Genomic DNA, 23,901 nt, shown 5'->3' with positions numbered 1-23,901 from the left:
ATGTGACTATGCTTGTCGTATGAGGCAATTAACGGGATTAGGTGGTCAGGATTGCTGACTTGGTTGATGCATGTCAACATATCCAAATTGTGTAGATCGATTCTCAGTCACTCAATTATTTACAGACTGCCGTCATATAGCTGGAATATTTCTGAGTGCGGCGTTAAACAACAAAACAAACAATCAAAATCTAATCAGAGATGGATTAGTAGGGCAAATAATAAATGCAAATGTTCTTTTTTTCTGACCGCTGATTTAGCATGCTTTAGGCCCCATTTGGGCAAATCCCTGAACACCCCAAACAGACAACAATGTTGGCTGCATCCATGACTGGGGAATTCTTGTTACAGTCCTGGTTATACAGGGCTCGATTTAAGGAACTTGATTAACTTGTACCAGGTTGCGCCCTGGACTCATGAATATATCAAAGTTGAAACCGGCCGGTCTGCTGCCAGTGTCATAAATTAGTGATGCATTACAGTTCCAGGTCATAGGAACATGTGCACATTTATCTTGAAGCATCCACAGGTTGAGGTCATGCCTAAGAAAGCATTACAAATTATACACATACAACACAGGGATTATTGATGTAGTGTTGTAACTTTAGAGATACTGAGTGTGTTCAAAGATTGATTTTGTGTGTGGACAAGTAAGGGTTAGTCAGACACCGATTTGAATTTTCTTGACATACATTTGGTGCATGTAGAAAAATATTAGGTTACATTTTTCATCACAGGTTGCACTGGTGCATGTTTATGTAGCCAAATCAAGCCCTGTTATGCATGTAGTCCTGTATAATATATGCTTATATTCCATATGTAAGATGATTGTGGCAATACAGATAACAACTGTTGGTACATAACTACCTGTAACACTGTTATGAGACTGCCTCCGTGGTGGTGTGGAGAGCTTCCACCCGGGGAACCCCAGACGTGTCATACCAAAAGACAATAACTTGTTACCCTGCCTGGCGCTCGGCATTAAGGGTTTAAAACAAGGACTGGTCGGGTCGGGGTCAGTTTACTGTATCTGAGGGGAGTATTTATGTTGAACTGTGACATGCTATTACAGTGGGCTAACACAATAAAATCGGCATTAGTCTGGACTAGTACAAGCAGCCACACACACATGCATGCACGTCACTATATAAGTGCAAAAGTCTCGAATGCGACATTAAACCCCATTTCACCTCACCTGACTGTGATGGACTATTACAAGTGTATCACAGGTGTGAACTATTAAGAGTAACAGCCTGGAACACTTGTGTGCAAGGTCTATTATCGCAGATGTTCACATTGCGGATTCACATGACCTGAGTGTCATATACTGGGATGTATATAGTAAGGCTCTATGCTTGTATATAGTCTTTTCACATTTATCAAGTTTCATGAATTAAGTATTGATGATTTGAACTTTGATGAACCTTGGGTTGTTATACAACTTAAACTTTATTCCATTTCTTCTTTGAGATTGTATGCGGTTTAATTGAATATGGTTTCAAATCTGTACATCTTTTGGTTTTTGTTGGATGATAGAATAAATAATTGCCATTTCAGACAGAGTTTGTTATCTTTACTCTTCCTTCAGAGTGGCTGGGGAAACACAAGCCTAGTCCATCTGTGGATGTCCTTGGGTGAACAGTCAAAACCATACAGGACTTGGCGTAAAACTGTGTTTGTTGTTGACAAAAGTCTTTAATTTTGGTGTTCCCATTTGTGCCAGCTCAACCTGTGGAATCTAGGTCAGATTTGGTCCCCAGCACCTCATGCAAGCTGTAACTTGCCGAATTGGGGATTGGGTGGTCCGATTGAGTTACTTGCCTGCCATCATGACCAGGTGTAGGGTGTTGAATAATCCTGGATATGGCTTGAATAGTGAGACTTCTTTGTGAAAGAAAGGAGCTGTACAACCAGCTAATACAGCTGACAACATAGTTTGATACCTGTAGTTTTGTGACCGCCTCCGTGATCTAGTGGTAGAGCGTCCACCCGGAGAGTGGAAGGTCCGGGGTTCGATCCCCGGCCGCGTCATACCAAAAGACGTTAAAAGATGGTACTTGTTGTTACCCTGTCTAAAACAAGGGGCTAAAACAAGGACTGGTCGGCTCGGAGTCAGTATAATGTGTCTGAGTGGGGTATTCATGTTTAACTGCAGCATGGTATCTCGGTGAGCTAGCACTATAAATCGGCATCATTCCGGACTAGTACAAGCAGAAACACAAACACATACATGCACATCGCTATATAAGTGCAATAATCTTGGACGCGACATTAAACCCCATTTCACCTCACCTCCTGTAGTTTTGTAAGATGGCCTCCACTGCTGTGATCTAGTGGTTGGAGTGTCTGCCCAGAGAGCAGAAGGTTGGTGGTGTGATCCCCCAACTGTGTCATATCAAAAGATGGTACTTGTTATCCTGCCTGGTGCTCAGCATTAAGGGAATAAAGCAAGTATTAGTAAACCCGGCGTCAACATACTTTTTCTGAGTGGGGTATCCATGTTTAAAATGTGGCATGGTATCTTGGTAGGTTGGCACTATAAAATTGCAAGTTGCAATATAAGTGCAGTTATTTTGGAAGCAATTTTAAACTCCATTTCACACCTAGATATTGTAAGGTCTCAGGCTGTGGCTGGCTGAATGTGTACTGGTTTGTTTGTTTGTTTGTTTGTTTGTTGTTTAATGCAGCACTCAGGAATATTTCAGCTATATTAAGTTAGTCTGTAAATGATCAAGTCGACCAGACAATCCAGTGATTGATATCAGGAGTATCACCCACGAAACTGGGATACGATGACTTGCATTAACCAAGTCGGCAGCCTGACCACCCAATCCTGTTAGTCATCTCTTACGACAAGCATGGGTTGCAGAAGACCATTCTAACCCTAATCTTCTTAGGTTAAATGTGTCATGGTACTTGCTTGGGGATCATGCTTCGTTTGCTGGCCAAACTCCATGATGAAAACTGAAATATGCAGATTGCCATAAAACAACATTCACTCAGCATATTTGTCAATGTTCAGACTTTCATTGCCGTTCAAAAGTTCAGGGCTCAGATGGTAACAATAGATCCCAAATTCAGTCAGTATGCCTTGAAGGGAGGTTTCTTACTGTGTAGACAATTTTTATCTTAATATTTAGTTTGGGATTTCACAAAACAATACTTTCAAGTGAATAACATAACCGCCCCTAACGTATATATAAGCCTCATTATTGATATGTATGTAGATACCGTGATGGAACGCTCACTGATCTGCTCCTAGAGGTCAGACAGATATAGTAGTATGTATCACTGCTGGTCTAGATAACCAGGGCCAGGTGTATCTGCCGAATTTCGGACAGTTCATCAGGATGACGTGGTCGTATCTGTTGAGTGTCGGGGTCGCTGTCTGTGTATGCTTGTGTTGGGGAGAGTCCTTGCACGGGGACAGTAGTCAGGTAAGGTTTGAGGCCAGATCATATCACAACTTTCATGCATGGTTGTACTACATCATATAGCTGGTGAGTTGGGTTTAACGCTGCTGTGAAGTGTTTTAGTTAATTCACCGGGTGTGAGCTTGTGGGAGGAGATAGGTCTGTGGTCAACTGGTTGAGCGTCTGTCCGGAGAGTGGAAGGTCCGGGTTCGATTCCCGGCCACGTCATACAAAAGACGTTAAAAGATGGTACTTGTTATTACCCAGTTCCCTGTTACTCGGCATCAAGGGGCTAAAACAAGGACTTGTTGGCTCGGATTCAGTATACTGTGTCTGAGTGGGGTATTCATGTTAAACAGTGGCATGGTATCTCAATGGACTTGCACTATAAAATCGTCTTTAGTCCGGACTAGCACACACACACACACACACAGACACACACACACACAGACACAGACACACACACGTGTATTTCACCTCCCCTTGATGTGGGAGGAAAGCCCAAAGTGATGGAAACATTAACGCTGCTGTATGTAGCGCGCATAAGGGACGCGACGTATAAAAACAACTTTTCACAGCGTATTGCGGCGCCTTCAGACAAATGGTTCGCCCCATCTTCCCGAGCTAAGGGTGGCCTATATGAAAGGAGAAACTAGGTTTTGATATAACCTAGTGGACACTCTTGCAACGGGAAGATGAAGTCACATGTGCCCCACAAGACCTTACCATTTTGCGATATCAGTACGTTCCCGATTTTGGACTGCGATAACAGCTCTATGTATTGTTGGAGTATGTTTGGGAAGTTAAAGCTTTACTGAACAAAACGGTCGTAATTGTATCAGAAACGAATTGTGGGGCATGATGAAATGACTAGCGAACGCATTAACCTCACCGCCCCAGGTGTATAAAACTGTATGTTTAGTCCATGTGCAGTTAATAGTTCAAGTTAACACTAAGTTAAATCCCTTGGTTCTTTGAACTAAACAGTATTCCTCGAGGCCTGTGCGTAGGTCGCGCTAAGGTGATCATTACATTCATACTTTAACATACTACGACAGCGGTAGAGCTAAGGGTGTTTCGTACAACGGCACCCTCGTCAATAATGACTGCAGTGCAGCATCTTGATCAAGTTCAAACGAAATCAGCCTTGATTCGCACTGTGTCAAATACATTGTTTTACTACTCATTCGTCAAAAGAGCTAAACTGTATGAAAGAAATGAGGAAAAACTGGAAAAATTATCGCCCTTTTTGTTACCTGTTCAAAAAATATTTGAGAAAGTAACGTATTTATTCCCAAAAAAACATAATCGAGAATGATAAAGATCGGTCAGTCATTATACGGTTATTTCTATTGACAACAACCGGGATGGAATAGGTCTTCAGCAACCCATGCTTGCCGTAAAAGGCGACTATGCTTATCGTACGAGGCGACTAACGGGATCGGGTGGTCAGGCTCGCTGATGTGGTTGATGCATGTCAACGTATCCAAATTGTGTAGATCGATGCTCAGTCAGTGGATTGTCTGGCCCAGACTCGATCATTTACAGACTGCTTTCATATAGAAGGAATATTGCTAAGAGCGTCGTTAAACAACAAACAAACAAATCTGCTGACAACAACAGCACAATATTGCAGCATGTCCACATGCTATGCCATACACATGGCGCTGGGTTATTGCCGTGGCTAAAGGATCAGTGTGCGTTCCAATATCTTTGTCAGCTCTCGCAGGGGCACACACCTCAAGCTGCCTGCCAAGCTGCCTGCCAAGCGGCAGTGGATGCCTGGAACTGGATGAACGCTGAATTAGCCGTGGCATCCAAATCAGGCGTTATATCGGTGCTCACATTATCGATCACCAGTTTACCTGATCAATACTATTATGTGCCCTATAGTTCGTCCGTGTATGGATGTCAGTGTGCAATATTACCTCAAATGACGAATCTGGTGGCATTGTTGGCGTGGTGTTGTCGGGGCGCTGTTGTTGGGGTGGCGTGTTTTTGTTGGGGTGGCGTGGTATTGTTGGGGTGGCGTGTTTTTGTTGGGCAGGCGTGTTTTTGTTGGATGGCGTGTTTTTGTTGGCGTGGTATTGTTGGGGTCCTGTTGTTGAGGTGGCGTGTTATTGTTGGGGTTTTCTTTTGGGGTGTGTTGTTGTTGGGGTGGCGTGGTATTGTTGGGGTGGCGTGTTATTGTTGGGGTGCTATTGTTGGAGTGGCGTGGTATTGTTGGAGTGACGTGGTATTGTTGGGGAGGCGTGGTATTGTTGGGGTGGCGTGTTATTGTCGGGGTGCTGTTGTTTGGGTGGCGTGTTATTGTCGGGGTGCTGTTGTTGGAGTGGCGTGGTATTGTTGGGGTGGCGTGGTATTGTTGGGGAGGCGTGGTATTGTTGGGGTGGCGTGTTATTGTCGGGGTGCTGTTGTTTGGGTGGCGTGGTATTGTTGGGGTTTTCTTTTGGGGTGTGTTGTTGTTGGGGTGGCGTGGTATTGTTGGGGTGGCGTGTTTTTGTTGGGGTGGCGTGTTTTTGTTGGGGTGGCGTGTTATTGTCGGAGTGCTGTTGTTGGGGTGGCGTGGTATTGTTGGGGTTTTCTTTTGGGGTGTGTTGTTGTTGGGGTGGCGTGGTATTGTTGGGGTGTTGTTATCGGGTGCTGTTGTAGGGTCGGCGTGGTATTGTTGGGGTGTTGTTATCGGGGTGGCGTGGTATTGTAGAGGTGGCGTGGTATTGTTGGGGTGCTGTTATCGGGGCGCTGTTGTTGGAGTGGCGTGGTATTGTTGGCGTAGTGTTGTCGGGACGCTGTTGTAGGGGTGGCGTGGAATTGTTGGGGTGTTGTTATCGGGGTGCTGTTGTAGGGGTGCCGTGGTATTGTTGGGGTGTTGTTATCGGTTTGCTGTTGTTGGGGTGGCGTGGTATTGTTGGGGTGTTGTTATCGGGTGCTGTTGTAGGGTCGGCGTGGTATTGTTGGGGTGTTGTTATCGGGGTGGCGTGGTATTGTAGAGGTGGCGTGGTATTGTTGGGGTGCTGTTATCGGGGCGCTGTTGTTGGAGTGGCGTGGTATTGTTGGCGTAGTGTTGTCGGGACGCTGTTGTAGGGGTGGCGTGGTATTGTTGGGGTGTTGTTATCGGGGTGCTGTTGTAGGGGTGCCGTGGTATTGTTGGGGTGTTGTTATCGGTTTGCTGTTGTTGGGGTGGCGTGGTATTGTTGGGGTGTTGTTATCGGTTTGCTGTTGTTGGGGTGGCGTGGTATTGTTGGGGTGTTGTTATCGGTGTGCTGTTGTTGGGGTGGCGTGGTATTGTTGGGGTGTTGTTATCTGGGTGCTGTTGTTGGGGTGGCGTGGTATTGTTGGGGTGTTGTTATCGGTGTGCGGTTGTTGGGACGGCGTGGTATTGTTGGGGTGCTGTTATCGGGGTGGCGTGGTGTTATCGGGGTGCTGTTGTTGGGATGGCTTGGTATTGTTTGAGCGGTGTTGTTGGGGTGGCGTGGTATTGTTGGGTAGGCGTGGTATTGTTGGGGTGTTGTGTGCGTAGTTTTGTTGTGTGCGTGGTATTGTTGGTTATTATTGCTGGGGTGTTATTGTTGGAGTGGTGGACTCACTCACTCACTCACTATGATACGCCCACACTACGTTATCCTTACCATCTACCCAACCCCATCTGTTTCAACCCAGTACCCACCCCGGGAGCTTCTCGACAAGCTAGCGTCAAAGGTGATACCAGGTGTTCATCCGTTTGATGAAGACAACGATGGCGTCAACAAGAACATCGTGTGCGACATGTGCGAGGTCTACGTCACCTTCATACAGCTCTGGTTCCAGAAGGGCAAGACCCAGGACGAAATCGTGACCCTCGCCACCCATCTCTGCATCGACCTGAAGTCTGCCTCAGACAGAATCTGTAGACTTGCCACTCGAGAGTTCAAGGTAATGTGTTGTACCTTGGTATATGAGATGTCACCTGACAGGTGCCTGTGTCCACTCGAGGTCCGGTGTCGGGCACTGGACCAAACACTGTCACTGCTGATTACTTGAACAAACGTGTGCCTGAACTGCAATGTAACAACAGCAAATAATGACTACGTCTACAACTAGTACTGCTACTACTACTACTACCACCGCAACTACTACTACCACTATATCTACACTACTACTGCTACTTGTCCTGCTACTACTACTACTACTACTACTACTACTACTACTACTGCTGCTACTGCTACTGCTACTGCTACTACTACTACTACTACTACTACTACTACTACTACGACTACTACTACTGCTACTGCTGCTACTACTACTACTACTACTACTGCCGCAACTACTACTACTACTACCGCTTATATCTACACTACTACTACTACTGCTACTGCTACTGTTTCTACTACTACCGCAACTACTACTACCACCGCAACCACTACTACTACCACTTAAACTACACTACTACTACTACTACTACTACTACTACTACTACTACTACTACTACTACTACTACTACTACTACTATTACTACTACTTCTGCTACTACCACTACTGCTACTGCTACTACTACTACGACTACTACTACTACTACTACTACTACTACCACTACCACTACCACTACTACTACTACTACTACTACTACTACTACTGCTACTACTACTACTACAACTACTTCTACAACTGCTATAACAACTACTACCAAATGGAAGATACATATATAACGCCCTAGTCATTATTAATCATAGATCGGTGAACGCTGATGTTTGCTCAGTGACGATGCAAGTGATGTATCTGTGCAGGATGAGGTGCTGGGTGTGGTGGGCCAGCTTGCACTGTCGCCGACGGAGGTGTGCGGCATCATCATGGGACCCTCCTGCGACATCCCCTACAACCCCGACCAGTGGTGGAACGTCTCCCTGCCCTCAACACCTAAACCCCCAGTACTACCTCCACGACCACCCGCTGTAAGTTATAGCACGCTCGGTACAATCAGATTGTCCCCCAGTACAATTCTTTCTATAAATCGTTTGTCAGATCTGTACGCAAAGAGCTTTCGTTTCTGATATCTGGTTTTACCAAAATATGTAATTAATATGGGATTCATGGGTCTACAATCCCATAGTACCACCACGACCGCCATCACTCAGCGGGGATAAGATGTTACAGATAAAGCAACTTGTTATCTGATGATTAAAAGAGGATTATGAAGCACTCGTTACACTAAATCATAATTTTCTTGCGTGTCTGGTTAACCGAGATAATATTCCTGACATATGTATCAGGGTGTTTTTCCCGCCATCTCCCCAACGTGTGATATCAGGGTGTCTCTCCAGCAGTCTCCCCCCACGTGTAATATCAGGGTGTTTCTTCAGCCATCTCCCCCACGTGTGATATCAGGGTGTTTCTCCAGCAGTCTCCCCCCACGTGTGATATCAGGGTGTTTCTCCAGCAGTCTCCCCCCACGTGTGATATCAGGGTGTTTCTTCAGCCATCTCCCCCACGTGTCATATCAGGGTTTTTCTCCAGCCATCTCCCCCCACGTGTAATATCAGGGTGTTTCTCCAGCCATCTCCCCCCCCCACGTGTCATATCAGGGTGTTTCTCAAGCCATCTCCCCCCACGTGTCATATCAGGGTGTTTCTTCAGCCATCTCCCCCACGTGTAATATCAGGGTGTTTCTCCAGCCATCTCCCCCACGTGTCATATCAGGGTGTTTCTTCAGCCATCTCCCCCACGTGTAATGTCAGTGTGTTTCTTCAGCCATCTCCCCCACCAACGTGTCATATCAGGTTGTTTCTCCAGCCATCTCCCCCCACGTGTAATATCAGGGTGTTTCTCCAGCCATCTCCCCCCACGTGTCATATCAGAGTGTTTCTTCAGCCATCTCCCCCCACGTGTCATATCAGGGTGTTTCTTCAGCCATCTCCCCCCTCGTGTCATATCAGAGTGTTTCTCCAGCCATCTCCCCCCACGTGTCATATCAGGGTGTTTCTCCAGCCGCCTCCCCCACGTGTCATATCAGGGTGTTTCTCCAGCAGTCTCCCCCCACGTGTGATATCAGGGTGTTTCTCCAGCCGTCTCCCCCCACGTGTGATATCAGGGTGTTTCTTAGCCATCTCCCCCACGTGTCATATCAGGGTTTTTCTCCAGCCATCTCCCCCCACGTGTCATATCAGGGTTTTTCTCCAGCCATCTCCCCACCACGTGTCATATTAGGGTGTTTCTTCAGCCATCTCCCCCACGTGTCATATCAGGGTTTTTCTCCAGCAGTCTCCCCCCACGTGTAATATCAGGGTGTTTCTCCAGCCATCTCCCCCCCCCCCCCCGTGTCATATCAGGGTGTTTCTCCAGCCATCTCCACCCCCCCCCCCCCCCCACGTGTGTCATATCAGGGTGTTTTCTCCAGCCATCTCCCCCCACGTGTAATATCAGGGTGTTTCTCCAGCCATCTCCCCCACGTGTCATATCAGGGTGTTTCTCCAGCCATCTCCCCCCACGTGTCATATCAGGGTGTTTCTTCAGCCATCTCCCCCCTCGTGTCATATCAGAGTGTTTCTCCAGCCATCTCCCCCCACGTGTCATATCAGGGTGTTTCTCCAGCCGCCTCCCCCACGTGTCATATCAGGGTGTTTCTTCAGCCATCTCCCCCCTCGTGTCATATCAGGGTGTTTCTCCAGCCATCTCCCCCCACGTGTCATATCAGGGTGTTTCTTCAGCCATCTCCCCCACGTGTCATATCAGGGTGTTTCTTCAGCCATCTCCCCCCACGTGTCATATCAGGGTGTTTCTTCAGCCATCTCCCCCCACGTGTCATATCAGGGTGTTTCTGCAGCCGCCCCCCCCCCCCCCCCCCCCCCACGTGTCATATCAGGGTGTTTCTCCAGCCATCTCCCCGACGTGTAATATCAGGGTGTTTCTCTCCCCCACTTGTAATATCAGGGTGTTTCTCCCGCCATCTCTCCCATGTGTCATATCAGGGTGTTTCTCCAGCCATCTCCCCCACGTGTCATATCAGGGTGTTTCTTCAGCCATCTCCCCCACGTGTGATATCAGGGTGTTTCTCCAGCAGTCTCCCCCACGTGTAATGTCAGGGTGTTTCCTCCGCAGCCATCTTCTCCCAAGTTGCGGATGCTCCACCTGACCGACATCCACATCGACCTTATGTACGAGGTGGGCTCCAACACCGACTGCGGGGAGCCCGTCTGCTGCCGCTCCAACGACGGCAAGCCAGGTACAGCCCATCCTCGACATCTTCCCTAGGCAAGCGTGTACACTGGGCTATATCAAAGCCTAGTTTCTACCCTTGCCACATCAAGGCTACTTTCTTGGCTCGACCCTCGCGTAGATCATGAGTTGTGCCCCTTGTAATGAAAACGCAATATCCAATCAGATTGGAGTTATCTCGTATAGCTTTACAAAGATGGCGACTACGTTGGTCGACGACCTTGTTGATCAGATGACGAAAACATTCGCGATTTCATCCCTGTCACGAAAAACATAGGCAATCGTTTGGGGGTTTAAAAGATGAAAAAGCCACATTCGTGTCAACAAAGACAGGCAGCAATACATCACCTTCATACGAAGGTGTACCAGTCGTGGATATTGATTTTGTGAAACGTTCTCTGATTGGAGTATCGACATGTGCGATAAATGATGGTACAGTGTCTGAGTGGGGTATTCATGTTGGTATCTCAGTGGACTAGCACTATAAAACCCGAATTAGTCCGGACTACGACAAGCAGCCACGTCGTTATAGAAGAGCAATAATATTCGACGCGACATTAAACGCCATTTCACCCCACCTCATGCGGGCGAATAGATCAGGTCGAGTGATGCAGGTCTTCTTCTTTGGTGGAATCCACAAGCACATGTTATGATGTGCTGACAGATCAAGGATCAAGGGTGAATTGGGATTCGAACACGCGTACATAGGGTCGTGCCTTAGACGAGTGGGGGCATGCGTTGCCCAGTCGTCTAAGGCGTCGCAATTCGCTGTGCAGAGTTGCGTCCCTCGGACACGCCAGAAACCTATGATTGTGGTTTCGAATCCCGGTTCGCCCCGAGTAAAATTTTAGGTTTGTCAGCACCATACCCGTGCTCGTGGGTTTCACCAAAGTGGTAAAGACCTGCATCCCTTCGGGCTTTCCTCCCACATTAAGCTGGCACGCCGTGATATAACTGGAATACTGTTAAAAGCGGCGTTAAACCGAAGGTGAGTCGTTCAATCCCCGGCCGCGTTTTAAGTCGTTAAAAGATGGGAATTGTTGTTACCCTGAAAGGTGCTCGGACTGGTTGTATCGGAGTCAGTATACTGTGCCTGAGTGGGCTAGAACTGTAAAAGCGGCATTAGTCCCAACTAGTAGTGAGTGAGTGAGTACGGTTTTACGCCGCTTTTAGCAATATTCCAGCAATATCATGGCGGGGGACCCCAGAAATGGGCTTCACACATTGTACCCATGTCGGGAATCGAACCCGGGTCTTCGGCGTGACGAGCAAATGCTTTAGGCTACCCGACCGCACCCCGAACTAGTAAAAGTGCATGTACGTACACACGTGCATTCACACGCGCACGCTCTCACACGTACAAACACACCTCGCTTTATAAGTGCAATAATCTTGAACGTGAGTTTTCACCTAAAATAAATTATTACGACACTACGTCACTTCGAACTTTCCACAACTACCAGCTGACACAACTTAAGTAGTGTTCAAAGCAGCGTCACTCCCTCCCTCACTAACTTGTATATTTACAGCCCCGGGGGTGTCGGGCGCCGGCAGGTGGGGAGACTACAGAGAGTGTGACGTTTCCATGAGCCTCGTCAACACCCTCTTCCAACATCTCGCCACCATAAAGGACCAGGTATATGCAGTCGTTATACTCGATCAGGGTAATTATGTCTATCGCATAAGCCCTGAACATGATTATACCTCATATCCATAACATGCAAGGTACATTCACTTGCGGGGCGGAGGCGTAGTTTGGAGGAGAAGCGTTTTCTTGTCATGCCACGCTCGGTTCTATTCCGAGCCTCAATATTGGTGTCCTCTACCTTGATATTGCTAAAATATTGATAAAGGTGATATTAAACTGAAATAATTCCAGTTAACAGATGATATAATTGCGGTTACCATATCCCTTATCCGTTCCTCGTTTCATATCATTTTTTTTATTCCTGTTGGTCTATATTGTCATTTCAGTTGGTCTGTACTATCATTCCAGTTGGTCTATGCTATCATTCCAGTTCGTCTGTACTACCATTCCAGTTGGTCTGTACTATCATTCCAGTTTGTCTATACTATCATTCCAGTTTGTCTTATGGACTATTGCAGTTTGATTTTATGTCTATTCCATTTGAGATATATGACGTTACATTTTACCACACTTACAGCTCGACTATGCAATCATTCTATTTTGCTTATTCGGGTGCACTTTGTTACCATTCTAGTTCGACTGATCTAATTCCATTTCAACTTTAGGACATTTCCAGTTCCATTTTGTTCTCCAGTTTGAGTTAGCCACCATACCAGTTTTACTGCTCTGAGACAATTTCAACTTTATGACAATTCCAGTTGGACTATGCTCTCATTCCAGTTTGAGTACATGAAAATTCCAGTTCGACTATGCTCTCATTCCAGTTTGAGTACATGACAATTCCAGTTGGACTATGCTCTCATTCCAGTTTGAGTACATGACAATTCCAGTTGGACTATGCTCTCATTCCAGTTTGAGTACATGACAATTCCTGTTCGACTATGCTCTCATTCCAGTTTGAGTACATGACAATTCCAGTTCGACTATACTCTCATTCCAGTTTGAGTACATGACAATTCCAGTTGGACTATGCTCTCATTCCAGTTTGAGTACATGACAATTCCAGTTGGACTATGCTCTCATTCCAGTTTGAGTACATGATAATTCCAGTTGGACTATGCTCTCATTCCAGTTTGAGTACATGAAAATTCCAGTTGGACTATGCTCTCATTCCAGTTTGAGTACATGAAAATTCCAGCTCGACAATGTTCACATTCCAGTTTGACTTTGTTATCTTCACTGGAGATATTCCGGCGCACGATGTTTGGAACCAGACGCGCAGCCAACAGATCGCCGCCACACAGAGACTGACGAAGCTGTTCCTCCAGCACCTGCCAGGCAAACAGGTGTACTTCTGTGTCGGCAACCACGAGAGCGCACCTGTCAACAGGTACAGTAGCACCAGCATGCCTGTACTCACAAATAGACCCGATGACACTAGACAGATAACTACCACGCTACCAGAATTATGCGTAACAAACATCAATACTTTACGTAACATAAGGTAGAACATAGGATTTAGCGTCTTTGGACCACTGGGCGAATGCGAATGTGTTAGGGTTGAAAAATCACTCATTTTTTATATTTTGTTTGTTTGTTTGTTGTTTAACGCCGCACTCGGCAATATTCCAGCTATATGACGAGTCTGGACCAGACAGTCCAGTGATTGACATCACGAGAATCGATCCACGCAATTGGGATTGATGACATGCATCAACCAAGTCAGCCTCCCGATCCCGTTAGTCGCCTCTTACGACAAGCGTAGTCGCCTTTTACGGCAAGTATGGGTTGCTAACGACCTATTCTACACCGGATCTTCACGGGTCTCATTTTGATATAATTTGTAGACTGCGTGTGTTTTTTTAAGGAGAACGAAAACGCAAAGCGATGTAGATATTGTTTTCTTATCCATATTTGGAGCACGGGTGGCCCAGTTCTTGTTTCTTCGTTTGTTGTTTAACGCTGCTTTACTCCAGTTGTATGACGGCGGTCTCTAAATAATCAAATCTAGACCAGACAATCCAGTGATTGATATCATGAGCATCGGCCCACGCATTGGGATACGATGATATGCATCAAGAAAGTCAGCGAGCCAGACCACCCGATCCGTTAATCGCCTCTTACGACAATGATGGGTTTGCTGAATACCTATTCTACCCCGGATCTTCACGGGTCGGGGTGGCCCAGCCGTCTTAGGCGCCACAATTCTGTGTGCATCATTATGATTGTGGTTTCGAATCCACGATTCGCTTTGATTATGATCTTTGGTTTGTCAGCACCTTACTCGTCCTCATGGGTTTTACCTAAGAAGCGAATATCTTAGATTTTCCAGCATCACTCCGGGTTTTCCAACCCCCCCCCCCCCCCCCCCCCCCCCACACACACACACACACACCCCCAAAGAAACAGACACGCCGTCATATATGTATCTGAATCACCCTTCAAAGCGGCGTTAAACCCAAGCCATTCACTCACCCATATCGATTCCCCAGTCCTTCATCAAGCAGATACTTTCAGTTTCCCTCCACCGGAAGTGACGGGCAACAACTCCATCTCCTGGCTGTACACAGTGTTGGCGGAGTCGTGGGGAACGTGGCTCCCAGAAGATGCCAGACACACAATTCTCAAGTAAGTCTCAAACACCCGAACCAGTTTCAAGAAACGGGTCCACTTGGCTCATTCCGTTAGTACCATATAAGTCGGGCGTTGGTATTGCATGATTTCTCTAAAAATGACATTGAAACACTTAGATAAGGGCCACGATTGCCGCCAGATTGTAAAATGTAACATGATAGTCACATGAACTAGTGTAACTAGTAAATCCAGGTATCTGATAACGATGGTCAGTTGCTGAGGTATTTTGTATCCTCACTTACTTCAAGTGACAGTTCTGGTTTCAAATCAACGGACTGGGCGTGACGACAACGGCTCTTAATTTCTTCATCGTTATGAATTTTAGGCCATCGGTTTTATTTGTGGCTAATTTGTCTAAAGCGCAGCAATACACTGTATATATAGTAATCTCTGTATATTGCAATTAAAATCAACCATCAGGATGAATTACGATTTTCACGTATTTATGACATAGCAGTGGATACAATGTTTGTTTACTTGTTCATATTTCGGGAGGGGACCGTAATCCGCTTCGCAGGGTTGCGTTGCTTTTATGACTCCGGTTCCTATTATCATTGGATCCAATCCCATATTCACCCTGTGAATTCACCAAAGTGCTAAACCTGTAAAGCCTGAAACACTTCTCACGTTAAACACGGCGTAGTCTAACTGAAATATTGTAAAAAGAGGCGAGTAACTGTAATCAAGAGCCTGACACATTCATCCAATGTCGGAATTAGATTGTAAATTCCTAAACCTGACCGACATTGTCAATGGCCTGTGTAACATCCGCCTTGTGTTATGGGAAGTCTTGGGGTATACTCACAATAATTGTCTATTACCGATATCAATCTAATTGAAATCTGACCTTAGTTCTCGCTAACGCAAAACAAAGATCCGATCTTTGACGGACCAACGAAAAGACTAACCGGAAGTCGACATTAGCCAATCAGAAAGCAGCCTCCTCGAGCTCTGTTTCAAACTGGCGACTACGCTTTAAAAAATATCGATTCAAAATTTGAAAACGTGCTATATGAATTCTCTTCCGTTTCAAATCATTATACCATTGAATCGAGAGATAGACGAACAGTCCGTAACTGTCGTTGGGAATACCCCGTATTAACCTTTTCCAGGTTGCATGGTTGGAAATCACATTCTGACTATCACTTTCTGGATCTGTGAAGGGACGCTCTGATTGGTCAGACGAAAGGTCGTTCTGACGTGACCCGAAATGGGATGTCCTCAGATGTTTGTTAAGCGGTAGCGGGAACTAAGATCTTATTTTAATGAGATTGTTACCGATATATGCGCATGGCTCGTAAGGATTCCGGGTTACAATAGGTCGACGCTGCCAAGATGTATGCTGGTCGTAAGAGGCGATCAAATGAATCGGGTGTTCATGCTCGTGTCCTCGTCCCTCACGGGGTAGATCGTTATACACAATATCGATCACTGGATTGTCTGATCCAGACTCGATTATTCATAGGTCTCCGTCATATAGCTGGAATATTGTTAAATGTGGCATTAAAGAGCAAACATAATACACCATTTGTTTCATAATACATCGTGGCAATCAAGTGAGTGAGTGAGTATGGTTTAACGCCGCTTTTAGCAATATTCCAGAAATATCACGGCGGGGGACACCCGAAATGGACTCCACACATTGTACCAATGTCGGGAATCGAACCCGGGTCTTCGGTATGACGAGCAAACGCTTTAACCACTAGGCTACCCGACCGTTTTGTGTAAATTCAGCTTCTGTTTTCTAGGGGTGCCTACTACAGCGTCTCTCCCTACCCCGGGTTCCGCATCGTCTCCATCAACACCAACTACTGCAACCAGGGCAACTGGTGGCTCCTTCTCAACAGGACGGACCCAGCAGACCAGCTGACATGGCTCACCCACGTGCTGCAGGAGGCGGAGGACGCCGGGGAAAAGGTTGATCACGTGACATCACTAGACAATGCGCTGGCTCTTGGAACCACACTCATTTATTTTAATATAGTTTCTTGACCAGATAATTATCTTCGTGTAGTGTACTTGCATTCATTTTGGATATTTATCAAGTCACTTAAAAATGAATTATTACCGTTAATTTTTAACATAAATATTATCAACAAATTGTAATTCTCCTAAACTGCAACAGCTTTTTTATCGACAATATTTCCATGTTATAAGGTATAAGTATTTCAAATGTGCTATAGAGAGCCAATGATATTACTGATGCACAGTTGAATCACCTTAGCCTCACATTCGCGAGATTCTTATTTTTTAATGTTATGAAGAATAAGTATGTGTTAGATGTTGCATTCAGTATTAGACTTCACATGATATCAAGTTTTGTAAACACCTTTGACGTATATGCCTATGTTACAGTAGTTCAGATGCTTGCACACAGCCAATTTTTGTCAAAGATTATTGTAGTTCCGATACCGAGAATGCCTTATTAGTGGTTATGGATTTTAATTGCGATTTTAAGTATTTGGTCCCACGTTTTAGACGCCGTTTTGATATAAATCTCCTCTTTCAGGTGTTCATTCTCACGCACATTCCCCCCGGGAAGGACAACTGTCTGAAGCCCTGGAGCTGGAACTACTACCGAATAGTCAACAGGTTACTGGTTCACCAATCAGAGCTTAGTGCTCGTTACCGCTAGACAGAAATCGGAGGACATCCCTTTACAGAACTAGTTATTCGATCAACAACAGCGCTTACGAGATCGCGAAAGTGAAAGTCCGAATGTGTTTTCTAATTATACACCCTCGAAAAAGTAAACACGATGCATTCCGAGCGACCATTACTAGCTGTACGACAGATCACGTCAAAATCGTCATCCATCTGTCGCTTCAATGGGATAAACAAAGCGAATTCGAAATTTTGAAACTTATGTTGTAAACCTCGAGAAAGCTGCATTCTGATTGGCTAATGCCGACTTCCTGTAAGCCATTTCATTAGTCAGTCAAAGTTTGCAAAAGTTCTTTCCGACGCAACCCGTAATGGGATGTCCTCAGTTCTTTGAGAAGCGGTAACCATCTGATTTTAATGAAATTAGTGATTCACAACCTCGATTACGGGGACAAATAAGTCTTAGTACCCAGTGAACACTTTAAAGCCAGGACTGCTTGGTAACAATGTGTGACCTGCCTGACTGCATGTCGCTGTACCGATATCAACCATGCAAACTAATCCAGTTTTGTAGGAAAATAATCAATTTCTCAGAGAAAAAAAGCAAATACAATATGCGACGCGTTTGTTTTAATATGACTAATTTCCGTTTGGGCTAGCATGTCACGTCGGAGACTTGACTTCAGTTCAGATATGGGTCCAGTATGTTCAACCACTCCGTGGTGTTCCGCCATGATGAAAGCGTTGTGAAGCCAATCAGTAAACCATTGTGTCCATACAGGTACGAGAGCACCATAATGGCTCAGTTCTACGGACACACACACAAGGACCAGTTTGAGGTGTTCTATGATGACGTCAACTTCACTCGACCAACCAGCATCGGCTACGTCATGGGAGGCGTGACCACCCGCGGTGACCTGAACCCTAGTTACAGGATTTATACCATGGACGGAAACTATAAGACAAGTTCCTGGGTGAGATACACGTTAATGATGACATAATTAACACAAAGCCCAGTATCTGGTTGTTTTGAAGAAGCAGGCAGGACGAACATTGATAGAATGATACCCTATGGTACTTATTTTGCCGTGATAATCGGGCAAACTCCCTAAATTATTGGTGTCGAAGCAGCTGTAACAATAAGAGACTGTTTGGGAGATTTTGTCACGATATTGCTGATGTGACGTAAAATAAAAACTCACTCACTAACTCCAATGGTATTTGACAATAAAGAGCGAGATAATTCCTGGACATAACGAAATGTTTTTTGCCAGAGAACATAAATATGGTCTCTGGTTTTACATATTCTTATATTGTGTGATAAAGACAATTTATTTTAACATCTTAAGTCCATTAGGCGTGTCAGAAACCTATGAACGGTTCGAATCCGGCTGTATCGACATATTCGTGGTTGGTTTTTTGTTTGTTATTTAACGCCGCACTCAGCAATATACTAGCTGTATGGCGGCGGTCTTTAAATAATCGAGTCTGGACAGACAATCCAGTGATTAATGTCATGAGCATCGATCTACGCAATTGGGATACGATGAAGTGCATCAACCAGGTCAACGAGCCTGACCGTCTCACGTTAGTCGCCTCTTACAGCAAGCATAGCCATCTCTTACGGCAAGTATGGTTGTCTGAAGACCTATTCTAACACGGATCTTCAAGGGAACATATTTGTGGTAGTTTGAACAGTGAGCACTCTTGTCACACACTCAGATGCATACTGCCGGTATCTTCCATATGTTCACACGAGACGTAACTCATATTTTGCGATTTGTTCTCTGATAATAAATTAAAATTCCACGACAATGCAAAAACGGAACTTATGAATCTGACATCACTGCAATCTAATACATATCACAAATTATGTTCTAAATAATGTAATGGCATATTGTGTAAAACCAACCATTGTTTATTTGAACAAAGGCGGTACTGGACTTTGAAACTTACTACACTGACATCGCGACTGCCAACAAAGGTCAGGCGGCACCTGTATGGCTGCTCGAGTATACAGCCAAGGTGAGCTAGATATCTTCTTCCATTTACTGGACATTTCCAGGAACTAACAATTCGTTTGAATATGGTAGTGATAAAGTGATACCTCCATAATGCGACCATCTCACACATATCGAATACATTGAAACCCCGTTAATCCGGATGGTATCTTTCTCTGAAATGTACGTATTAACGATTTCTGGTTATGAGTTGATGTCACTTTGTATACTGTAAATGTTCCCAGCTGTGATCGTCTCGTCAGTTTGGATTAACGGGGTCCGGATTAACGAGGTATCACTGTAATGTGTATTTCGAGACGATCAGTCCACAATGCATAAGCTAATTCCGATTGGACCATGAAGAGTTTGGGAAGTATTGAGTTCTCGTCTACATCGTCCGGATACACAGGGTCCGGACTAAAACAGTTTGGCTGTGTGTCATCATCCGGATGTTCCAACCATCGAACATCAATATATAGACAGTTTTCTAAAAGAAATGATACACCTACTGCTAACCATCCTCCTCCTCCTCCTCCTCCTCATCCTCTTCCACCTCCTCCTCTCCTCCTCCTACTACTATTTCCCACCGTCCTCCCGTCCTCCTTCTCCAACATTTACTAGAAAAACCACCCTTCTTCTTCTCCAGACCGCCTCCGTGGTCAAGTGGTAGAGCGTCCGCCCAGAGAGCGGAAGGTCCGGGGTTCGATCCCCGGCCGCGTCATACGAAAAGACGTTAAAAGATGGTACTTGTTGTTACCCTGTCTGGCGCTCGGCATTAAGGGGCTAAAACAAGGATTGGTCGGCTCGGAGTCAGTATACTGTGTCTGAGTGGGGTATTCATGTTAAACTGCGGCATGGTATCTCAGTGAGCTAGCACTATAGATCGGCATCAGTCCGGACTAGTACAAGCAGCCACACACACACGTACATGCACGTCGCTATATAAGTGCAATAATCTTGGACGCGACGTTAAACCCCATTTCACACCTCTTCTTCTCCAACTACATCTACTACCACCATCACCACGACGACTACTACTACTACCACAAACACCAACACTACTCCTGTTAATCCTACTCCCCCTACTCCATCTACTGCCGTATACCACTTCCTCTCCTCCTATCACTCATATCTACTTACATCTTCCACGCCATCTCCTCCTTCTACTACATCTACTCCTGTTTTTCCTCCATCTCCTCCAGAGCGACTACAACATGACGGGGCTGTACCCCCGAGACTGGAGTGACCTCATCTACAGGATGAGGGATGACGACACGGTGTTCCAGAAATTTTACAAGTACGAACTGCCTTATACAAGTTTCGTTTGAAGTTACTGCTAGACACAAGCACATACTGCTTCACATGTTAATCACCCCATTCTTTATCCAAGCTCCGTGCCTTATGTTCACCAGGGCTACCTCTCACAAAACGGTCGGGTAGCCTAGTGGTTAAAGCGTTAGTCCGTCACGCCGAAGACCCGGGTTCGATTCCCGACATAGGTACAATGTATGAAGCCCATTTCGGGTGTCTCCGCCGTGATATTGCTGGAATATTGCTAAAAGCGGCTTAAACCATACTCACTCACTCACAAAGCGTACGGAGAGGGCTACTGCAACAGGTATAATTTACAGCCTCACAATAATCACAGTGCTAAGATCTCGGGCCAAGGTGATATTGTAGCGTCTATAGAGGAGCAAACGTGCATGTTCTTCGACTGTGTCGTCTGCTCACAAGAGTAGACTAGGGACAAGGGATCGTTAAGCCCAGGGCGGAGTTCGAATTCGGACATTAAACTACTCTCAGAAATGAAAAAACCCTGTTTTTTCCATCTCAGATTTTGAATAAATGCAGTTAATATACAAAATATATAAATATTCAAACAACTCAATTAGTACTAACTGGGCCTTGGCACAAATACAGCGTATCAAAGGTTTTTATGTCTTTTTACACGTAAAAGTGTGTAAAAATATGAACAAAACAGACTATTGTGAAACTCAGCATAACCAGGTGTTAGTAGATCAAGGTGAATGTTCATAACCTATGACACCTTGACGACAGGTGTAAACAGGTGCCTGAATCCCACGTGCATGTGATTTGTCAGTAGTTAGTGATTTGTGAGTGGCATTGTGGGATAGTGAATCATCGTCAAAATATCAGAACGTAAAAGTAACATATTCCCTTCTCAAACAACAACTTACATGTCATTATTATTATGTACATAAACAGAGCTTTTATTTTTATTGTTGTTTGGATAACTTTTTTCCAAGGCTTATTTGCATAATGCCTATAGCCTGTTTCGGCCATGTCAATTTGGACTTTATTTATTTTTGAATGTTGAAAGTGCCTACAAATTACCTCCTGTAAATTACATTTTGTATCGAGCACTGAGATAAAACTAGCAAATCCAGACAAGTACTTTTCCAGTTGTTTTGTTATTTCGTATTTACATCTACCTAATGCTTTGTGTATATTATTAAATCCAGCAAAACAGTTTTTTTTCATTTCCATGAGTACTTTAGCATAATGTTCCAAGGTCATTCCCACCCTTATGTAGCTCTTTGTTAGCCTTACTAATATTATAGCTATTCTGAAGTAGCGGTATTATCAATGAGAACAGAATTGACGTGAATTTCAGCCTCTTTTATTCTTTCAACTGTTTCGGTACACATGCACAATACTCACCATTTAACGTAGTCTGGTTGTCACTATAGAGTTGTTTTATCTTCTGTGTGAAGCATGTAATAGTCTTCCTTGCAGGAACGACATTAACAAGTTGTGTTTGTGTTGTAGGCTGTTTTACAAACTACGAGACAATGGCCCTTGTACTGGTCATTGCAAAACCAAGATGTTGTGCGAGCTGAAAACCGGGAGGTCACGCGACCCAGCGCTCTGCAGTGACCTTTGATACCGGATGCAGATAGTATGATACAACGAATAAATATTTTTTCGACGTTGTGCTTGTTATATTGTTTGCCCGGGACCTTCTCATGTTAAGGGAAATGTGAATAAACAATAATATGATATGTATTGGAGCATCCAAGAAGATGACTATTCCATTATAAAATATATATAAAAAGTTAACGTATTCAAATATTTTGTTCAGTTAAGACGTTATTGACCACCTCAATGGTCTAGTGGATAGAGCGTCTGCCCGGAGAACGGAGGGTCGATGGTTGATTCCCCGGCCGCGTCTTACCAAAAGGCGTTAAAAGACGGTACTTGTTGTTACCTTGGCTAGCAGTCGGCATTAAGGGATAAAACAGGGACTGATCGGCACGGGGTCAGTATCATGTGGGACGAGTGGGGTATCTTTGTTAAACTGTGGTATCTCAGTAGTCTGGCGCTAGCACACGTGCATGCACGTCGCTATATAGGTGAAATAATCTTAGACGTGACGTTATACCTGACTTCACCTGACCTAAGAAATTATGTATGGGGATTGGATGTCCAGTGTGGCTGCGTAAGCTGGTTATAATATTTAACACGTCCTGGCGGTAACAACCTGTGGTGGAGAGAGTGAATCGATTTTGTAGTTCAGTACAAGCTCATTAAAATCAGATCTAAGTTCAGATCTAAACAAAGATCTGAGGACATTCCATTACGGGTCACGTCAGAAGGACCTTTCGCGAACTTTTACCGTCCACTGAAACGGCTAACAGGTCGACATCAGCCAATTAAAAAGCAGCTTTCTCGAGCTTTACGGCACTCGTTTCATCCTGGCGACTTCCATTTCAGACTACGCTTGAAAAATATGTTGACACAGTTCTCGATTAAAATTTTGAAAACTGAACAAACGAACATTCAGGAATGTCTAATATATGGTTGCAATTGAATGGCAGTGCGTCCCACGTACTGTGCAAAGCCTCCTCTGTTCAAATGTGTATCCCACGGAAGCGCGAGATAGACAATAATTTTGACGGAATCAGTCGTACGGGCCGTTACTGTCGTTCGGAATACCCCGTGTTAACGTTTTCGAGGTTGCATGATTAGAAAACACATTCCGACTGTCACTTTCATGATCGGGTAAGCGACGCTCTGATTGGTCGGATGAAAGGTCGGACTGACGTGACCCGTAATGGGATGTCCCCATATCTTCGTTTAGCGATAGCGAGAACTAAGATCTGATTTTAATGAGATTGTAGTTCGGTACAGATGTACGCTCAGGGTTTGTTAACCTGTCCTCGATGTGTTCCACTTGGACCAGGGGCAGTATTCCCCCTGTCGGGAATCAAGAGTGCATAGTTCCCCAGCAACCTATGTTTGTCAGGGGGCACGGTTGGCCCAGTCGTCTAAGGCGCCGCGATTTGCTGTGCAGAGTTGCGTCCCTTGGGCACGCCAGAAACCTGTGATTGTGGGTTCGAATCCCGGTTCGCCCCTACTATGTTTCTAGGTTTGTCAGCTCCATACCCGTGCTCGTGGGTTTCACCGAAGTGGTCAACGTCTGAGACCTGCATCACTTCTGGCTTTCCTCCCAC

General features: G+C 45.1%; 1 protein-coding gene across 1 annotated transcript; it reads left to right on the top strand.

Annotated features, from left to right (window-relative positions):
* The first annotated feature begins 3,314 nt into the window (after positions 1 to 3,314).
* On the top strand, positions 3,315 to 22,371 carry LOC139455765 (sphingomyelin phosphodiesterase-like). Its single transcript, XM_071237307.1, has 13 exons — positions 3,315 to 3,436; positions 7,073 to 7,324; positions 8,176 to 8,340; positions 10,484 to 10,607; positions 12,130 to 12,236; positions 13,409 to 13,578; positions 14,706 to 14,816; positions 16,571 to 16,739; positions 17,332 to 17,414; positions 18,208 to 18,400; positions 19,359 to 19,451; positions 20,629 to 20,723; positions 22,217 to 22,371. Exons 1-13 carry the CDS (start codon positions 3,350 to 3,352, stop codon positions 22,329 to 22,331), a joined length of 1,764 nt encoding a protein of 587 aa, XP_071093408.1. The 5' UTR covers positions 3,315 to 3,349; the 3' UTR covers positions 22,332 to 22,371.
* Positions 22,372 to 23,901: the final 1,530 nt, after the last annotated feature.

Source organism: Haliotis cracherodii, unplaced genomic scaffold (assembly GCF_022045235.1).
Source record: "Haliotis cracherodii isolate W230 unplaced genomic scaffold, xgHalCrac1.p SCAF_11, whole genome shotgun sequence".
Taxonomy (NCBI): Eukaryota; Metazoa; Mollusca; class Gastropoda; order Lepetellida; family Haliotidae; genus Haliotis; species Haliotis cracherodii.
This window is presented reverse-complemented; position numbering and strand designations above follow the sequence as displayed.

What these genes read in the sequence shown, in the direction of transcription:
- LOC139455765 (XM_071237307.1), top strand. Translation starts at nt 3,350, where the DNA reads ATGACGTGGTCGTATCTGTTGAGTGTCGGGGTCGCTGTCTGTGTATGC. An exon ending in GAGAGCGCACCTGTCAACAG is followed by an intron (nt 13,579 to 14,705) that starts GTACAGTAGCAC and finishes AGATACTTTCAG; the next exon opens with TTTCCCTCCACCGGAAGTGA. An exon ending in ACTATAAGACAAGTTCCTGG is followed by an intron (nt 18,401 to 19,358) that starts GTGAGATACACG and finishes ATTTGAACAAAG; the next exon opens with GCGGTACTGGACTTTGAAAC.